The sequence below is a fragment of the Panthera tigris genome, chromosome B1, assembly GCF_018350195.1.
Source record: "Panthera tigris isolate Pti1 chromosome B1, P.tigris_Pti1_mat1.1, whole genome shotgun sequence".
Classification (NCBI taxonomy): Eukaryota; Metazoa; Chordata; class Mammalia; order Carnivora; family Felidae; genus Panthera; species Panthera tigris.
Genome location: NC_056663.1, coordinates 58,693,856 through 58,707,628, shown reverse-complemented (window position 1 = coordinate 58,707,628; position 13,773 = coordinate 58,693,856). Strand labels below are relative to the sequence as shown.

Genomic DNA, 13,773 nt, shown 5'->3' with positions numbered 1-13,773 from the left:
TTCAGATTCTGTGTCTCCCTCTCTCTCTGACCCTCCCCCATTCATGCTCGCGCTCTCTCTCTCTCTCTCTCTCTCTCTCTCTCAAAAATAAATAAACGTTAAAAAAAAAAAGTAATGTGAAATTACAGAAACTCTGGGAAATAAATTTTTGAAACTTTCATTCTATTATAATGAACTTTTTGTGTGTTTTTCATATGCACATTCACACGTGTATATATATTGTAGCTATGATTTATTTTGATTTTTAAAAATGAATGTTCTTCAGTTAAAGTACAAAATGTAGGACCAACACATGTTGAGAAACTGCCCATTTGTATTGCTGAAATACAGAGAGATTTGATCTGCAACTTTGACTGCAGCCAGTTAATATTTTTTGCCCTTTTGAGTAGTTGAACAGTTTCTGTCCTGTAAAATCATGAAAATTATTTAGTCTTCCACAGCATCTTTTTGTTGGATTATTGTTTACCTTTCTTTTTTTCTTATAGTCTAAGCCTTATATTTGTGTTTTTACTTTTAAAATCATCTAGTATTTAACTTTTGAATGACTAAAAATTTTTATGAATCTAGGAAACTTCAGAGTGTCTACTTCCTTTAGCAGGTTATTCATTTAATACTTCTTTTGAAGAAAAATGCAAGCACAGCAGTTTGGACATGCAGCTAACTTAATAGTAGAGAAAATAGCAAGTAATATTGCTTTGGGGAGAAATCAGTTTCATTGTTGTCATATCTTGTATGTGGTAACAATACGTATCAGAATAAATTCTGTGATGTTCTGACCTAAGTTTTATGATGTTATATGGGGCGGAGGGGTCATTCTTTGGTAAAATAAATTTGAGAAGCTTTTCACAGATTTAGTGTTTACTCCAGGTTTTCTCAAGAGCCATATGCTGTTAGCCATTACAATTCTAGAATGGGGTATGCTTTATTACCCAAACTTATTTGACCATGAAATCTTTTACTGGACTTGTATTCTGTATACATACTCATCTTCAAATATTTTAGTTGCCTTTTTGGCTCCATAGCATGATTCATGTCAGTAGTTTTGCTTCAGTTAACTTCTTCTCCCATCTCTGCCCCATAAAATCCCACTTATCTTTTAAGGTTGAACTCAGTTGTGTCTCTTCCAAAGGAGGCTTCTCACCTCAGTTACACTGAGATGAGCTCTTTTTTCCAAGCTCTTATAACACTACCGCTGTTTTCTGTGATATCTGTCATATATTGCCTTTTATTGTATACATTACTTTATAGGAAAGTATTTCAGCATTGCTTTCAAGGACAGTGTATAATGCAATTTATGCTGAACTTTACTGAAAGCTGTAAGGCCTATACAAATATGCCATTAATCAATAAAAATTGTCTATTTTTTTTTTTACAATGTCTGATACATTAGTAGGTATTCTGTAAACATTAGTAAATGAATGAGTGATTATATTGAAATTCATTGTCACATTTTGATTTTTGACCAGTACTTAAAAATACAGTTAAAATATTTATACAGTTATGATATTTATATGAGATGCTTAAAGTATTTATATGAAAATGCTCCTTACACACAAATGGCTACATCACTCAGCGTTTTACCTCTGCTATTATGCTTGTGAAACTTTTGCCCATCTCTCTAGTTGCTAATATTTGGGATTTTCATTTCTTTTTTCAGTGATAGTGTACCTACTTTTCTATTTAGCTTACTAGCCAGCCAGGTAGCTGACTGGTACACCTTTGAAACTTAGCCATGATCCTTAGCCCTACCCAGTCTCCTTTCTGAGAGAGGTAAAACTTGACTGGGAGCTATGGAAAATTGGTGTAACTACTTCAGGCTGTGGGTCCCTTAGCCACGAATTTGCAGTCTTCCTAGTTCTTCTTCCCACCCCCCAATTCAGGTGGCATACTACTTAGTGTTTGCAGTTTGGGTGCTAGATTGATGCACTGAATGAAGGGAGCCACTCCCCTCATTGTAGTCTGGCCTTGAATAGGACTTAAAGCTTACATATCTAATTCTATAGTTGGAAAGAACACTCTGATCTTGAGTCCCATAAGATGTAGAAGAATGAAATTTGTTCTTCCAGCTGTTTTGAATCAATTAGTCAAGTCAGAAACCTAGCAGATCTCTTAGATTTCTTCACTGTTCCCCACAGTTTATTGTTTACCGCATCCTCTTAAATATTTTTCAGAATTCTTTTCACTCCATATTGTGATGTCTTAGGTTAATTATGCCTTCAGTATCTCATATTTAGGATTATTCAGGGTTCTACTGGAATTAGGGTTACCTAATTCCTCTTTCAGCCTTTTGCTCTTCTAATCTGTCTTCCATACTGCTGCTACTGTTGCCTTGCTAAAATTCGTATTTGGTCATGTGGTTTATCTTTTAAAACTCTTAATGGTTTCTCTTGTGTATAAATGAGTAATTAAGTTCCTTAGCACAGCATATGAACTCCTCCCTTTCTGATCTGGCCTATGTCCACCTCTCCAGCTACTCTCCAGTCCCTTACCTCTTATTTAAGCTACCTAAGCAGGTTTTATTATTATGGTGCTGTGTTTTTGCATGTATTTTTTTTTTTGTTTTTTTTGTTTTTTGTTGTTTGTTTTGCTTGTATTGACTTTCATCTCATAGTTAGCCCAGTTCACTCATCCTAATCCTTCAAGTACTCAGCTCAAACATTCCCTTTATTAAATGTTCACTTTTAAGGATGCCTGGGTGGCTCAGTCGGTGAAGCATCCGACTTCAGCTCAGGTCATGATCTCACAGTTTGTGGGTTTGAGCACCACGTCAGGCTCTGTGCTGACAGCTCAGAGCCTGGAGCCTGGTTTGGATTCTGTATCTCCCTCTCTCTCTGCCCCTCCCCCACATATGCTCTGTCTCTCTCTGTCTCTTAAAAAATAAGTAAACATTAAAAAATTCTTTTAAATAATTTAAAAAATGTTCACTTTTAAGACTTTTCCAGGTAGCATGCTTATTCCTTTTCAGTGTTATCAAATACCTCCTATATACCTTTCCTGTGATATTTATCATACCATACTGTAGTTATTTGTATGTCTTTTGCCTTCACTGCTTTGGGAATAGGGACCATATTTTACTCATTACCCCAGCACCTGTCTTGTGCCTGGTACATGATGGGTACTGAGTAAATGGTTGTCAAATACATTCACAAGTGACTCTGAAAACTAATTTTGGCTACAAGGGAGATGACAACTGAGATAGGGAATGTAGGAGAACAAGCAAGTTTGGGACAAATACTCAGTTTCGTTGAATTAGAGTTTGCGTAATATCCAAATAGAGATGTACCATCCAAATAGAGAAGTATTTGTTATTTACTCATAAGTATTAATTGACCCATCAAGATTTTGTAGATATAGATAAGATTATAAAATTTATATGGAAAGGTAGGGGCACCTGGGTGGCTCAGTGGGTTGAGCGTCCGACTTTGGCTCAGGTCATGATCTCACAGTTCATGGGTTTGAGCCCCGCATCAGGCTCTGTGCTGACCGCTTGCTCAGAGCCTGGAGCCTGTTTCAGATTCTGTGTCTCCTTCTCTCTCTGCCCCTCCCCCGCTCATGCTTTGTCTCACTCTGTTTCTCAAAAAGAAATAAATGTAAAAAAATTTTTAAAAAATTTATATGGAAAGGTAAAGTAACTAGAATAGCTAAAGTAATTTTGAAAAATAAGAATAAAGTGTGAGAAATTAATCTATCCAATTTCCAGCTTATTTCAGAGCTAGAGTAAGCAAGACTGTGTGGTATTGCTGAAGGTATAGACATATAGATCAGTGGAACAGAACACAGAACTCTGAAATAGATGCACACGAATATACCCGACTAATTTTTGACAAAGGCAAAAGAAAATAAAAACAAATCAGTGAAAGATAGCTTTTTTCAGCAAATACTGCTGGAACAAGTAGACATGCAAACATCCACAAACAAAAAGAAAAAAGAAAAGAATACCCAAAAAACGAGGAACTTCAACCTATGTCTTAACACCTTATACAAAAAGTCACGCAAAATGGATCACGGACTTACATGTAAAATGTTAAACTTTAAAAATATAGGGATGCCTGGGTGGCACAGTCAGTTAAGCATCTGATTCTTGATTTTGGCTCAGGTCATGATCTTACTGTCATGAGATTAAGCCCCAAGTCAGGCTCTGTGTCGGGTGTGGAGCCTGCTTAAAATTCTCTCTCCCTCTCCCCCTGTCCCTCCCCTGCTTTCATGCTCTCTCTTTCTCAGAAAAAAAAAAAAAAGAAAAAAAAAATTTAGAAGAAAATCTTTGGGGGGTAGATTTCTTAGATGACACCAAAAGCATAATCAATAAAGGAAAAATTTATGAATTCAACTTCATCAAAATTAAATATTTTGCTCAGTGATAGACCCTGTTAAAAGGAAGAAAATCACAGGCACCCAGCTAGCTTAGTCAGTGGAGTATGTGACTCTTGGTTTCAGGGTTGTGAGTTTGAGCCCCACATCAGCGTAGAGAGTACTTAAAAAGTACTTAAAAAAGTCAAGCTATAGAATGTGAGAAAATGTTTGCAAACAACATATCTGACAAAGGACTGGTATCTAGAATATACTAAAGTATAAAACTCAGCAGTAGAAAAGCAATCCAATAAGAATATGGGCAAAATATATGAACTGTCATTCCACTAAAGAGGATAGGCAGATAGCAAAGAAGTACAAAAAAGATGTTCAACATGATTAGCTACCAGGGAAATGCAAACAAACTGCAGTGAGATATCACTACACACCTATCGGAATGGCTAAAATTAAAATTGGTGACAACGGGAAGTTCGGGTAAGGATGTGAAGAAACTGGATCACCCATGTATTTATTGTTGGTGGGAATGTAAAACGGACAGTTCCTTAAAAAACTAAACATGCAATTACCATATGACCCAATTAATGCACTCCTTGAGTTTTATCCCAGAGAAATGAAGACTTGACTGCATACAAAAACCTGTACATGGATATTTATAGCAGCTTTATTCATAATACCCAAAACCTAGAAAACCAGATATTCTTCAATGGGTGAATGGTTAGGTTATGGTACATCCATACCATGGACTACTACTCAGCAATCAAAAGGAAAGAACTATTGATACATAGAGCAACCTAGATGAATCTCTAGAGAATTATACTGAGATCATGACCTGATCCAAAATCAAGAGTTGGACGCCCATCTGATTAAGCCATCTAGGTGCCCCAACATGTTCTGTATCTTGATTGTACCATCAATGTCAGTATTTGGGTTGTGATTTTCTGTAGTTTTGCAAGATGTTACCATTAGCAGAAGCTGAGTAAAGGGTACACAAGATATCTCTGTATGATATTTTACAACTGCATGTGAAATCAGAATTATTTCAAAAAGTTGAATAAAAAAATACTGAACACTTAATATGTGTTAGGTACTATGCTAATGACCATCGATTATGGAATATTGAACAGAAATGGACACTGTGCCAGATCTCACGATATATTGTAGTTGGGAAGACAGACATTAAATAATCATGTAAATAAGTATAATATTACAACTGTAGTAAATGATATAAAGGAGAGAATTAAGAGCTAACAGTGAAAATTTGACCTAGTTTAGGGAGATTTGCCCAGGTAGTAAGTAGGTCAGAGAGGCTTTCCTTATTAGTTGCATGACTTTGGGTAAGTTATTTAAACTCTGTGCCTCAGTTTCCTCATCTGTTAAATGAGGAAAATAATAGTACCTAACCTTTAGGGTGATTATATTTAATACAAGTATAAACAAGTTAATTTTTGTCATGTTAAGGTTAATGCTGAACATGTAATAAACTGTTTAAGAGGTTTTTTTGGGGGGTGGGGGGAGGGTGCCTGGGTGACTCAGCTGGTTAAGCATGTGGCTCTTGGTTTCAGCTTAGGTCATGATCTCATGGTTTTGTGGGTTTGAGCCATATGTCAGGCTCTGTGCTGGCAGCACGGAGCCTGCTTGGGATTCTTTTTCTCCCTTTCCCTCTGCCCCTCCCCCACTAGCACTGTCTCTTTCTCTCTCAAGATAAATAAACTTTAAAAAAAGGTTTTTTTTTTAATGTTTATTTGTGAGAAAGTGTGCTCACATGCACAGGTGAGGGAGGTGATATGTAGCCTCTAACTAACGTTCATTGATGTGTGTTATCACATGTCTTAAGCCCTTCTAGTCTGATCATGAGGTAAAGTGATGAACAGAATGTTTGTATTCATTCCAAAATCTTAGCATACAGGCTTTGATACATCAAAATTAAAATGATTCATGCTTATTTTTTTTAAAAGGCTTTTGGCTATTTACTCAAGAGCCACAATATTTAATTTGATTGCCTTATGGACCCTGCAAAGTTCTTCGCATGAATAGTTATTTTCAAACTATTCTAACATTTACCTTAGATATAAAACTCTTGCTTTAATTAGTACACACAAATCTCAGTAAGTTATAACAGGCTGTCTTTGGTAGAGGTAACTATAAAACATTAATGAAGTTGCAAAGCGATAACTATGCAAGTTTTATTTGTAATCCATGTGCTAAATCTTTGGTTATTCTCCCAGGGCCAGATTAGTACTGTTGTAGAGAGCATTTGTTTATTGAAAACTGAATACATTTCAGTTTTTTACCTTTTTTACCTCATTGACTGAATAAACAATTTGACATTTTATATTTATTATTTATATATTATGTACCAATGACTATGCCAGATGCTGAGAATAGAGACATGCTCTTGAGTTCTCAAAACTTCACCTTCTCTAAAGTAGTCTTGAAGTTAGGAAACTTATAAATCTGTTAAAAATAGTTTTTTAGCAATGTTTTATTTTTCTCAAAAGAAGTGTACAATCTCTACAAATAATTTTAATTGTTATAACTCTTTGAGTTTATTTTTCCCTGTGCAGAAGGACGGTTTACTGAGGACAAGAGATTGTCTTAAAACACTTCAAGTCTTCAGTATTAAAATTCAACACTAAAGGGGCACCTGGCTGGCTCATTTAGTAGAGCATGTGACTCTTGGAGCCTACCTAAAAAAAGAAAGAATTCGGCACTAGGATTGGAGTATGCTTAGTGCCATTATCTTTTATTTTCATATGTACTTATTATGACATACCTATGAAGTTCTTGTTTTACAAGGCTTACTGGTTTGACTGCTTTTATGACTGTATCATTCAAGTCCCACACATGATCCTTTCAAGTTTATTGGTAATGTTTTGCACTCTCCATTTAGATATTGAGCAAGTAAGTAGATGTATTTTAAAAATCAAACAATTTAAGAGCAATACTGTTTTTAGAGTAATAGCAATGAAAACATAAGTATGTTTAGTATTATCTGCTTTGAAAAAATGAAAATTGTGATTTAAATTTGAAAATGATGAAAGGAGGGGGTGCCTGGATGGCTCAGTTGGTTGAGTGGATGACTTCAGCTAAGGTCATGATCTTGCAGTTCACGAGTTCAAGCCCCACATTGGGCTCTGGCAGACGGCTCAGAGCCTGGAACGGGCTTCAGATTCCGTATTTCCTCTGTCTGCCCCTAACCCACTTACACTGTGTGTCTCTCTCTCCCGAAAACTAAAAATAAAAACATTAAAAAATAAAATAATGAAAGGAGAATGAAATTAATATTAAAAAAATTTAAATTACAGCATTTTAGGGGCACCTGGGTGGCTCAGTCAGTTAAGCATCGGACTTTGGCTCAGGTTGTGATCTCATGGTTCATGAGTTCGAGCCCTGCATTGGTCTCTGTGCTGACAGCTCAGAGCCTGGAGCCTGTTTCAGATTCTGTATTTCCCTCTCTCTCTGTCCCTTCCCCACTCACACTCTGTCTATCTGTCTCTCTCAAAATAAACATTAAAAACAATTACAGCATTTTTTTTTAATTTTAATTTTAATTTTAATTTTTATTTATTTTTTTTTGAGAGCAAGAGAGTGCACAGGTATTCATCAGCATGAGCGGGAAAGGGGCAGAGAGCAAGGGGGACAGAGGATCCAAACAGGGCTTTGTGCTGACAGCAGAGAGCCTGATGCAGGGCTCAGACTCATGAACCATGAGATCGTGACCTGAGCCAAGGTCAGACGCTTAACTGACTGAGCCACCCAGGTGCCCCAAATTACACCATTTTAAAATTAGTATTTGGATTTAGTAAAATACTCAAAAGAGACAAAGAATTTGCCTTTTAGACCTGGTACTTTAGCCATTTTGTTCCTTTCTCCTGTAGGCAACTTTTCTTGGAAATCGCTCCAGTGATCATCTGTATTTACACAAGCCATTATGTACTGTTTTTCTTCCTCTTCCCCATACCCTCTCCCCTGCTTTTTTTGGATAACTGCCCCCCCCCCCCCATATATATTGTGGTATACCTAAAACACTTCTTTGTAATTTTTTAACTTAACAACTGATCTTGCGGTTTGTTTTGTATCACTACATGAAGAAATTCTTTGTTCTTTTTTGTAGCTGCATAGTGAGAATAGAATTAATAAATCATCCCAAAAGACTTAGTAGAGTGAGCTATTGTTACAGTGAATGAACTTAGTATTTTTTTAATACAGAGATCAGAAGTTTCTTTTTGTTATGTTAAACTAGGTGATTTTTATAATACGCTGGGAAAATGTTACAACTACTTTTTCCTCTTTTTTCAGATAATCAGAGAGCTAAATGGAGTCTGAGCAGCTGTTCCATAGAGGATACTATAGAAACAGCTACAACAGTATAACAAGTGCAAGTAGTGATGAGGAGCTTTTAGATGGAGTAGGTGTTATTATGGACTTTCAAACTTCTGAAGATGACAATTTGTTAGATGGTGACACAGCAGTTGGTAAGTTTGTCATTGTAACTTTTAATGTTTGTAGTAATGTCCACTAATAAATATATACATTATTTTATTGAGGTTGAGTTTTTGGGTAGCTTTTTTTATTTTTTAATTGAGTTCGTTCATATAACGTAACCATTTTAAAGCTTTCAGAGGCGGATGGATGGCTCATTTAAGTGTCCGATGCTTGGTTTCAGCTCACGTCATGATCTCAGTTTGTGAGTTCAAGCCCTATGTCTGGCTCCGAGCTGAGAGTGTGGAGCCTGCGTGGGATTCTTTCTCTCCTCTCTCTCTGTCCTTCCCCTGCTTGCACACTCTCTCTCTCTCTTTCAAATAAGTACACTTAAAAAAAGTATTCAGTTCATTGGCATTTAACACATTTACAGTGTTGTGCAATTGCCACTTTTATCTAGTTCCAAAACATTTTCATTATCCCCAAAAGAAAACCTTGTATATGGGTAAACTTAAAAATTTAAATGTAACATAATATGGAGATGTATGCAACTGTAATTGGAATCCTCAAATAGAACCTAATAGGATAGATACCCAGAAAGCGATTTATTATGAAGGATTTCCTCTCATGTTTGTGGAGGCTGAGTTCTACAATCTGTCATCTGCAAATTGGAAGCCCAGGAAAGCTGGTGTATTTCTAGTCTAAACCCAGAGGCCTGAGAACCAGGGTAGCCAATGGTGTGTGCCAAGGCCCCACATCCAGAAGTGTTAATGTCCAAAGGCGGAAGATAGATGTCCCATGTCAAGCAATGAGCAATATCACCTTTCCTCTGTCTTTTTGTTCTATTCACATTCTCAACTGATTGCATCATGCCCACTTGGATTGTAGGGTACCTTTTTTAAGTCTACTGAATCAAACACTAATCTCTTCTGGAAAGACTCTCACAGGCGCACATAAAAATAATGTTTTACCAGCTATCTAGGCATCCCTTAGCTCTGTGAAGTTGACATATAAAATTAACCATCACAACAATCATCAGATTATAAGCGTGGAGATTTTACAAAGTGAATACACATATAACTATCCCTCATTAAAAAATAAAACATAACTGAGGCCTGGGTGGCTCAGTCTGTTAAGTGGCTGACTCTTAATTTCGGCTCAGGTCATGATCCCAGGGTTGTGGGATTGAGCCCTGGGTCGGGCTCTGTGCTGAGCACAGAGTCTGCTTGAGATATTCTCTCTCCTTCTGTTCCTCTCCTCTGCTTGCATTCTCTCTCTCTCTCAAACAAAATAAATAAAATAAATAAAACATTACCACTTCAGAATTCTCCCTTGTTCCTCCTTCCAGTTTCATAGGTGACTATTATTTTGACTTCTATCTATTAGTTTTACAGGTATTTAAATTTATATAAATGGAATTATACTGTTTATACTCTTTTGTGTCTGGTGTCATTAATTTATGTTTTGAGATTCATCTATGTTGCTGAATATAGCAGTAATTGATTATTTTCAGTGCCACATAGTATCATTGTGTACACATGCTGCAATTTGTTCTGTTCATATATTGTTGGTGGACATTTAAGGGTTTTTTTTCTTACAGATTTTGGCTCTCAGTAATAATGCTTTTATGAATTTTCATATACCTGTATTTTAGTGCACATTATATACACAGTTCTCTGGGATTTATACCTTGGAATGGAACTCTTAGTTGACAGAGTATGTGGATTTCAGTATTACTAGATACTGTGAAAGGTGGTTCCGAAGTAGTTGTAGCATATTCATTCTACCAGCAGTGTGTGAAAGTTCTAGTTGTTCCACATTTTCACCAATACTTGATATTCTCAGTTAAAAAAGAAAATTGGCTATTCTAGTGTGGGTGCAGTATTCTCACATTTTGGTCTTATTTTACATTTATCTGAAGGCTTTTGAGTTTGTTTATTTTTTTATTTTTTTATTTAAAAAAATTAAAAAAAATTTTTTTAATGTTATTTATTTATTTATTTAACATTTATTTATTTTTGAGACAGAGAGAGACAGAGCATGAACAGGGGAGGGTCAGAGAGAGGGGGACACAGAATCCGAAACAGGCTCCAGGCTCTGAGTGGTCAGCACAGAGCCTGATGCGGGGCTGGACTCACGGACCGCGAGATCATGACCTGAGCTGAAGTCGGACGCTTAACCGACTGAGCCACCCAGGGGCCCCTATTTATTTATTTTTGAGAGAGAAAGAGAGCACGAGCAGGGGAGGGGCAGAGAGAGAGAGAGAGAGAGAGAGAGAGAGAGAGAGAGAGAGAGATGCAGAATCCAAAGCAGGCTCCAGGCTCCAGGCTCCAGGCTCCAAGCTGTCAGCAGAGAGCCCGACACGGGGCTCGAACTCACCAACTGTGAGACCATGATCTGAGCCAAAGTCGGATGCTCAACCGACTGAGCCACCCAGGCGCCCCTGAAGGCTTATGAGTTAAATACATTTTTGCATGTTTATTGGTTTTTTAGACTGCCTCTTTTAAAGTGCCAGTTTGATATTTTTGCCCATTTTATGAATGCTTTATGCATTCTGATTAAAAGTCCTTTATCAGTGGGGCACCTGGGTGGCTCAGTTGGTTGGGCATCCGACTTCGGCTCAGGTCATGATCTCACGGTCCGTGAGTTAGAGCCCCGCCTCGGGCTCTGTGCTGACAGCTCAAGCCTGGAGCCTGTTTCAGATTCTGTGTCTCCTTCTCTCTCTGACCCTCCCCCTTTCATGCTGTCTCTCCCTGTCTCAAAAATAGATAAACGTTAAAAAAAAAAATTAAAAAAAAAAAGTCCTTTATCAGATACATATATTGCAAATGTCCTCTCATTCTGGTATGCCTGTTCACATTCTTTTTTTTTTTAACGTTTATTTATTTTTGAGACAGAGAGAGACAGAGCATGAGCAGGGGAGGGGCAGAGAGAGAGGGAGACATAGAATCTGAAACAGGCTCCAGGCTCTGAGCTGTCAGCACAGAGTCCGACGCAGGGCTCGAACTCACGGACCACGAGATCATGACCTGAGCCGAAGTCGGACGATTAACCGACCAAGCCACCCAGGCGCCCCTGCCTTTTCACATTCTTAATGGAATCTTTTGATGAAGATGCCATCAATTCTAAAGAAATCCAGTTAATCTTTTCCTTTATTCTTTGTCCTTTTTGTAATCTATTTTGTAATCTCTTCCCATACCTCAAGATTATGAATATATTCTCTGATATTCTTCTAGAAGTTTTATTTTTTTTCTGTCTTTCACATTTAGATTTATAATGTACCTTGCAACTAACTTTTATGTATGATGTAAGTTAAAGGTTTAGATGCATTTTTTCCATATGGATGAGTTGTTGATCCAGCACCATTTATTGAAAAAACCTTCCATTCTCCTGTATACTGCAGTGACATCTTTATCAAGTGGGTATGTTTCTGTAGGTCTGTTTTTGAACTTTATACTCCGTTACATTGAAATTCTTGTCTCTTCTTATGCCAAAACTCAGCTTATATATGAGTTTTGTTTTTCATATTGGTCTTTTATTGACTTGTGGTCCATATAGTTTACTCAAATTTAATGTAATCACTGATATATTTGAGTTCAAATCTGTTGTCTTTACTGTTTTCTGTTTGTCATAGTTGTTCTTTTTTCTCTATTTCTTTCCGTTCCTCCCAGTACTTTGTTAGTTACATGCTGTCTTATTATTGTTTGGTGCATTACTCTAGAGATTATAACATGCACTCTTGACTTTTTAGTTCTATAAATAAGTACTTTTACCACTTTGTGGAAAATGCAAGGACTTTAGGGTATTTTACCTCATTTTATCCTGCTCCCACTTTTTGTTCTGTTGTTGTCTATTTTAATTCTTCATATATTTTATTTATTTGTTTTCTGTTTACTTATTTTTGAGAGAACAAGCAGGGAAGGGGCGGAGAGAGAGAGAGACAGAGAATCCCAAGCAGGCTGTGTGCTGTCATTGCAGAGCCGGCATGGGGTTCAAACCCAGTAACTGAACTGCGAGATCATGACAGAGCCGAAATCAAGAGTCAGACATTCAACCGACTGAGCCACCCAGGCACCCCTCTTCATATATTTTGTTTTATTTAAAACAATTTTTTTAATGTTTATTTATTTTTGAGAGAGACAGACAGAGTATGAGAGGGGGAGGGGCAGAAAGAGAGGGAGACACAGAAGCCGAAGCAGGCTCCAGGCTCTGAGCTGTCAGCACAGAGCCCAACGCGGGGCTGGAACTCACAGACCACGAGATCATGACCTGGGCCTCAGTTGGATGCTCAACCGACTGAGCCACCCAGGCGCCCCCACTTCGTATATTTTAAACTTCACAAGACGTTATTATTGTTTTATGTCAGTATCTACTTAGATTTAGCTACGTCTTCACTTTTTCTATTGCTCTTCATTTTATACTGTATTTTCATATATCTGTCTGGGTTAGTTATCTTTCTTCCTGAAGAACTCTCATTGATATTTCCTTTCATTACTAACCTAGCGATAAATTTACTCAGTGTTTCAAAAGTTTTTGTTTCCTCTTTATTTTTGTAAGATATATTTGTGGTTCGGGGCTCCTGGGTGGCTCGTCGGTTAAGCGTCCGACTTCAGCTCAGGTCATGATCTTGCGGTTTGTGAGTTCGAGCCCTGCATTGGACTCTGTGCTGATGGCTCAGAGCCTGGAGCCTGCTTCAGATTCTGTGTCTCCCCGTCTCTCTGACCCTCCCATGCTCATGCTCTGTCTCCCTCTGTCTCTCAATAATAAAATAAAACGTTAAAAATTTTTTTAAAAAGATATATTTGTAGTTATATATTTCCAGATGTATAGTCATTTTCTTTGAACACTTAAAATGTTTAAGTGTTAAGTGAACACTTAAAATGTTTAAATGTTAATGTTAAGTTGAACACTTAAAATGTTTAATGTTTATTTATTTTTGAGAGACAGAGGGAGACAGAGCGTGAGTGACGGAAGGGCAGAGAGAGAGGGAGACACAGAATCTGAAGGAGGCTCCAGGATCTGAGCTGTCAGCACAGAGCCCAA

The 13,773-nt window shown here is 37.3% G+C and overlaps 1 protein-coding gene across 5 annotated transcripts in view; it reads left to right on the top strand.

The window, feature by feature from the left end:
* The window catches only part of CLCN3 (chloride voltage-gated channel 3), a 94,321-nt gene that overhangs the window by 2,778 nt on the left and 77,770 nt on the right, over positions 1 to 13,773 (top strand). For all 5 annotated transcript variants that reach the window (XM_042983637.1, XM_007097160.3, XM_007097161.3 and 2 more), the window contains exon 2: positions 8,608 to 8,783. In XM_042983637.1, coding sequence (XP_042839571.1) covers positions 8,624 to 8,783 — 160 coding nt within the window. In that variant the 5' untranslated portion in view covers positions 8,608 to 8,623. The remainder of the gene's footprint in view (positions 1 to 8,607; positions 8,784 to 13,773) is intronic.